General features: G+C 41.0%; 1 protein-coding gene across 2 annotated transcripts in view; it reads right to left on the bottom strand.

Annotated features, from left to right (window-relative positions):
* Positions 1-2,867: 2,867 nt before the first annotated feature.
* LOC100405754 (large ribosomal subunit protein uL23-like) overlaps positions 2,868-7,101 on the bottom strand; it is a 42,307-nt gene continuing 38,073 nt past the window's right edge. The window contains exon 2 of one of the 2 annotated variants that reach the window (XM_035255754.3): positions 2,868-3,452. In XM_035255754.3, coding sequence (XP_035111645.1) covers positions 3,010-3,452 — 443 coding nt within the window. In that variant the 3' untranslated portion in view covers positions 2,868-3,009. The remainder of the gene's footprint in view (positions 3,453-7,101) is intronic. The other variant, XR_013522696.1, reaches the window with a different exon arrangement.

The raw sequence follows: 7,101 nt of genomic DNA, 5'->3' as shown, positions 1-7,101 counted from the left end.
CCTTTTTCTGGACCTGTTGTCAGCCTGAACACACCAGCAGGGATGGCTGTAGACCTCGATTGGGAGATTCTGCCCAGTGAAGAGAAACATGATCTGGGACTCATGTGAAAAGTTGTGTGGCTATTTCTCTGTAGAACTATGCTGTGCCAGGGGACCACTCTAGTCTTTTGTTGCCTTGGACTCCCTAGAGCCTATGACAACCACTGCTAAGGTTGTGAAACAGCAAAGATGGTGCTCCATCCCTCCCTTTGGGAGCTCTGATCCAGGGAGGCTCAGAACCACTGCCAGCTGGAAAACACTGGCAGGAGTGGCTGGTGACCCAGCTGGGAGATCCTGCCCAGTGAGGAGAAGCAGCGTTAGGAACCAGTAGAAAAAAAAAAAAAGCAGTCTGGCCACTTTTCCTTAGGGCAGCTTCACTGAAGGCAACAATACCTAAGGCAACAAAACAGCAAAGATGGTGGCCATCCCTCCCTCTGGGAGCTGTCCCAGGGAGCTGTAATGTTGCCACTACCAGTGGCTGGCTGGAGTTCTAAGCAAGGGAGTCTTACCCTACAAGGTGCCATGAAAGCAAGGCCTGCACAGTATTGCTTCTGAGCCCCCTGAATTCAGTCCCTTTCCTAAGGGTACATACAGGGGTCTAACCTCCCACTTTGCCGGAGTTGCAGTTGCTTTTTCTGAGAAGCCGGATATCTGAAAACCCTGGAGCTCCACATGTGCCTGAGCAGCTGCTCTGCCATGTAGCTCTATGTGTCAGACTGCAGGCCTTGGTGGAGTACGATAATAAGAGGATACCTGCCCCAAGAGTTGCAAAGATCTGTGGGTGAAGCAGGGTCCCTGGGGTCACTTACTCACTCATGGCTTCCCTGGGTAGGCGAGGCTCCCCTAGCTCCTTGTCACTCCTAAGTGGGTAGTCACCCTGCCTTGCTTTTCCCCATTCTCCATGAGTTGAGTTGTTTTCTTGATAAATCCCAACACGTATACCTAAACATTTCAGTTGATGTTTCTGTATTTATGCTCCCCTTGTATTTCTCTCTGTGAGAGCAGCACACACTAGCTGCTTTTAGTTGGTCATCTCGGCCAGCCTCCTCATAACTTCACTTTTTAACTGAGCCAAACTACATTTTGCACTGTCCAGTACAGCTGGCTGTGGCCAGATCACTAAGTTCTGGCCAATTATAATCAGATGTATCAAGAGGCAGATTTTAGAAGCTGGCAGCTGTTTTTTGACCTTTTTTGTGCATCCCTTCCTCCTTCCTAGAGGCTGATATGCACATGTGATGTCCGTGGCATTTAAACCTCAGTGACCTTGGAAATGAAAGCTATGAAGTATGAAAAACCAGAATAGAAGTACCCTGAGTAACTAAAAGCTCTGTGGAGCAGTTATCATACCATCACTGGACGGCCTACATTTGACATGAGAAAAAATGGTCTTTTATCTTCTTTAAATCATTGTTTTGGTGGGCTTACTATTACTTCCTGTTGAATCTCATCTTAATCAATACAAATATGCCGTGTAGAAACAGGAGAAAATAAAACCCAATGGAAGATTTTAGCTATACACTACAAAAAAGCAGACTGAAAAGAAATAGTCAAAGAGATAGAAGAAAAACCAGGAGAAAATTATATTCAAAAAATCAAAGAGTATCTAAAAGATGAGAGAGATAAAGCATTAGATAGTACTGACTCAATAAATATGAAGACCAAAAATATCTCATGAGAGGCCTATGCTTCTCAAACTTTAATGTGCATAGGAATCATTTGGTGAATTGTTAACATGCAAAATATGATTCATTTAATTGATTTATCAATCATGAAAATGAATGATCTGACTGGGAAAGTTCTAAAAAGGCTTCCAAGTGATGTCAATGCTGCTGATCCTCTTGTTATGGCAAAGACTTTGGCCACAGTGGTTCTTAAAGTATAATTCCTGAATCAGTATCATCAGCATCACCAGAGAACTTCTTAGAAATGCGTATTCTCAGGCCCCACTCCAGACTGGAGATTAGGGCCCAGCAATCTGTTTTAACAAACCCACCAGGTGAGCCTGATGCACATTAACGTTTGATGGCTGCTACGGTTTGAATGTGTCCTCTCCAAAATCCACATGTTGAAACTTAATGGCCAATGTGATGGTATTAAGAAATGGGGCCTTAAAGAGGTGATTGGACCATGAAGTCTCCCCGCTTTGTGAATGGGACTGAGGCCCTTTTAAAAGAGGCTTGCTTGCCCTTCTGCCACATGTGAAGACATCATGTTCCTCCCTTTCAGATGTAGCAACAGAGGCCATCTTGGAAGCAGACAGCAGCCCTCCCCAGACAATTGAATCTGCTAGTGTCTTGATCTTGGACTTCCCAGCCTCTAGAATTATGAGCAAATAAATTTCTCTTCTTTATAAATTACTCAGTCTTGGATACTTTGTTACAGCAGCACAAATGAAGTAAGATAACCATTCATGAGAGCAAATAATGATAATAATGACTACCACAGATGTTGGTCACAAACTGCAGGCCAGATACTTTAACACTCTTCTTGCATTATCTCATTTGGCTCTCACAACAATTCATTTTATCAATGAAGAAACCAAGACTGAAAGAAGTTAAATACATTGCCAAGGTCACAAACTAGCAAGTGGTGGATCCAAGAAACCGCATCTGTCTCACACCTAGGTCCACTCTTAGGTCCCTTTGTCCATTGATCTTTAAGGGCCAACACGGATATATCACACATGATTTCGGCAGGATATGAAGATGAACACCAGCTTACAGTGGCTTTGAAAGGAAGGAAGTGAGAAAAGTGAACACAAAATACTTTTTCAAAGATGTCAACTTTGAAGAAGAAAAGAGAAATAAAATGAAAACTAGAGGGTGTGGGAGAGAGGGTATTTGCTTGGTCATCTTTATTTATTTTATGGTGAAAAGATATACATATATTTAGAATTAGCCAGCTGGACTCAGTTTAGATGATCCCAATTTTGTTGGCAACATCCAAAGCATCGTAATCAGGAGCCAGTCAAACATATGCCTTCTTCTCTCCATCAGGCCGAATCAGGGTGTTGACCTTGGCCACATCAATGTCACAGAGCTTCTTCACAGCCAGTTTGGTCTGGTGCTTGTTGGCTTTAACATCCACAATGAACACAAGTGTGTTGTTGTCTTCTATCTTCTTCATGGTGGACTCAGTGGTCAGCAGAAACTTGATGATAGCATAGTGGTCAAGTTTGTTTCTCCTGGGAGCGCTCTTCCAAGGATATTTGGGCTGCCTCCGGAGTCGCAGTGTCTTGGGCCGCCGGAAGGTGGGTGACGTGCGGAGCTTCATTTTTTTGTGGCTGTGGACACCTTTCAACACTGCCTTCTTGGCCTTTAAAGGCTTCGCTTTGGCTTCGGCTTTAGGAGGGGCAGGAGCTTCCTTCTTGGCTTTCCACGCCGTCTTGTGAAAAGGGTCCACTTGGTCATCTTTAAAAGAAGAAACAGAGATAAAAGAGGAAGAGAGTTTCAAGATACAGGAATGTGTTAGATTTCAAAAGCTCAAACTGGAGCACAATCAGGATAGTGAATGAGGAATGAAATATTAATTATATTATGATTGCTTTGAGGAAATGAGGATACTTATTCCCGAAGGGAGAAAGACTTAAGCAAAATACAATAGTGAACTTTAAATATCAAGTGGGCTATAATATAGAAGAGGAGAAATTTTATTTTTATAGCTTCAGGGAGCAGACCAAGGGATGAAGTGATAGGGGATAGATTTCAACCTTAAAATGAAAAAGAACAGGCTAACAATTTGAAAACAGAATGATTTGCCTTTTGAGATGGTGATTCTCTTATTACTGAAAATACTTAGGGAAGAGCTCTTTTATAACCATGATGCAAGTTGTATAAGGGATTTCTGTGAACTCGCTGAGGTGTTTAAACTGTGCTAAAATTCTATGATATGCCCCTGCACTGCCTACTCCTTTGGTAAACATTGAAGTATAGTACTGCTCAGTAAGAACAATTCTTTGTGTAGTTTACATATGGAAGACTTTCTGCTATAATTGACAATAGAGGTAGAAAATAGAGAACTGCTTACATTTCTGGCACACTCAAACCAATTCATATATTTGAAGTAATTTAAATTATCAGGTAGACTTAAGATCGGAAATTCTAAATGCTCACATTTATATATATCCTGCTTCTAAACGTCTACTCACTTTTCTTTCCCGCATGATTTGGACAGTGTCAGCAAGCAACTGGGTTTTTCTGTCATTCTAAGTTCAAGTCCCTTCATTCTCTACTTTCAACATTACTGCCTTTAGTAGATTTTCTTGAGAACCTTCTGCAGACATCATGACTTAACAAGCAGAATGTCTCTTCTCCTGTATCACAGATGTCACTACTTCCAAAGCAGAAGAATTCATACTTTGATGGGTTTATGAAAGAAAAACCACAAAACCCAGCACATAACTCAACAGCTTCCAGATCAACCCTGCAGATGTTTTATCTATTCTTTCTTCTCACAGCCAACGGACAGAAACATGACCCAAAAAATTTCCTGGTTACTACGCTGTAAACAACCAGACTATTGGAAAGGGGACCAAAACTAAAGCCTTCTGTCCTCTGAGAAGATGAACACAATTCACCAAAGTAAGTATTCATTTTTTGCCCACTGGTAGAAAGGGTACAATAAAAGCCTCTAAGTGAGCACTGGAGACTGCTACCATCTGTTGCACCTGCTGTGGAGGATAGTTGGTCCAGAGATCATATTGTAGATCGCAAGAAAGAGTTCATGTTTACAGAATTGCTATTTCTTCCTGGGTTCAAATTCACTGCTGGAGCAAGTGTCTTGTGAAATGTGATTGAAAGAGATTTTGCAAAATCTTAAGAAAGAGGACCAGAGCCCTCTTTCTCTTAGAGTAAACTAAAGAAAAAGGGAATTGAAACTTTGTTTTTGGCTTATGAATTTAGAAAGATAGTTTCTAAGGTTACACTTGATTTTTAACTTGAGTATGTGAGTTTGCTTTGACCAGAATGTTTTTCTCTTCACATACCTTTCTAAGATGTAGTATACAGTAGTTAACATAGGTTACACTTGATTTTTAACTTGAGTATGTGAGTTTGCTTTGACCAGAATGTTTTTCTCTTCACATACCTTTCTAAGATGTAGTATACAGTAGTTAACATATAATTATATAAACACAGGTATAGGTATATATGTGTACACGTACGTAGATATACATGAAATTCTGGACACCTGCTTCTGAGACTATAAACTGAAAGTAGCAATTCCATATTACCATATTGTTACATGATAGTTACCTACACATATATTATTAGAAATATGTCAGGAGAAAACAAAAAGAATATATACCAAGTACAGCAGGTTTCTTTGAAATGGTTTAAAGAGGAACAATGTTTTTGTTTGGTTGTTGTTTTTGTTTTGTTTTGAGACAGTCTCACTTTGTTGTCCAGGATGGAGTATAGTGGCATGCTCTCAGCTCACTGCAAACTCCTCCTCTCAGGTTCAAGCAGTTCTCCTGCCTCAGCCTCCAGAGTAGCTGGAACTACAGGCTTGTGCCAGTATGCCTAGCTAATTTTTGTATTTTTAGTAGAGATGAGCTTTCACCATGTTGGCTAGACTGGTCTTGAACTCCTGGCCTCAGGTGATCTGCCCACTTTGGCCTCCCAAAGTGCCGGGATTACAGCCATTAGCCACCATGCCTGGCCAACATTTTAAAATGTATTTATTTTGTAGAGAAGGGGTCTCACAGTGCTTCCCAGGCTTATCTAGAAACCATATTCTTTATATGGCAGTATAATGTTGCCAAAATTTGTGTCCCTCTCACAGACCTGAAGGTCAATAAAATTTATAAACTATATAGTCTAGAAAGGTAGAATTCTAAGGTTCTATGGTGTTCCTTAAAAATAATTTGACAGTGGCATTGGAGCAGTATGTTCCAAAGGCTACCATAGTTACTTATCTTTCAAAATATCAAATTATATGCAAATGGACCTTTTAAATTTGCTTGTACTGCAGTAACAGCATTTTAGTAAATTTTGAATTTATGATAGGGTCATCTTTTCTCAAAATATTTGGAAAAACTAGTTTGAAAACTGAACTATGGACAAGAACATGTCTTTCTGCCTCAACTCCTGAGTTATTCTGTGCATCAATAGTTTATCTCTTTGTCTTTTAAGAGAAAGAAGCGAAGGGACAGGGATGGAGAACGTTCCACAAGGTGCCTTTGGAAGCTGTGCTATTGACAGTGCACCATTAGGGGGCAGCATAGAGGTGGGAAGCAGGAGATTGGATTCGGTCCTGCTCAGTGCTCTAGATTGTCATCTAAACTCTTTGAGCCTCAGTTTCTTTATCATAGCCACTCCAGGATTTTGATTGTTATTGTTGTTTTGAGATATTTTTTGTAACTAACGACCCACTTGGAAAGCCGGAAGTGCTGGCGGACATGAGTTGGGAATGCTGGGGTGGGCCACCGAGGGTCAATTTGTTTGAGGGAAAATGGAAACTCCTGGAACCCTCCCTTCTAAGGCACGAGTAACTTGGCCCAAGTGCAGTCAGTGAGAGGATGGGGAAAGGGAGAAACTTTGAGTATTGTTGGAGGTGTGGTGGTCACTAGCTTTCCCCTTACATCTAATGCAGGATGACTAGAGGGCTATGTTGTGTGGTGGATTATAGGGGCGGGGCAGATATAGATAAACATCAGTCTATGAATTTGTAAAAAGCCATTACTGTTTCAGATAACAGAACAATCATGACTTTGTAATGAAGGCATTCTCTCTCTTTCGGAAAACTGATGTGGAAAACAAAACCATCAGAAGGTTGCTGGGTGATGACCTTTGAATAGTACCTAGTTAAGATACATCTGTCTCCCACAAACGTGATCTTACTGGCCAGACCAGAACATTTGAAGTCTAACAACTAATGCCCTCAGTCCTCTCCTGGTATGGCACAGACACTGCCCACCAATACTGTTTTGCAACCTTAGTTTTAGCCATGGGCCTGTGAAAACAGTGATTATGTTTCTTTAAAAGAACTGAAATAAATCCTTGATTTCTCTTTTGGATTCCCTAATTTCTTTTCCCTGGGTCTTTTCTGTGATCTGTTCAG

This window comes from Callithrix jacchus, chromosome 9 (genome assembly GCF_049354715.1).
Source record: "Callithrix jacchus isolate 240 chromosome 9, calJac240_pri, whole genome shotgun sequence".
Lineage (NCBI taxonomy): Eukaryota > Metazoa > Chordata > Mammalia > Primates > Cebidae > Callithrix > Callithrix jacchus.
The sequence above is the reverse complement of the archived record's forward strand: the minus strand, read 5'-3'. Positions and strand labels throughout refer to the sequence as shown.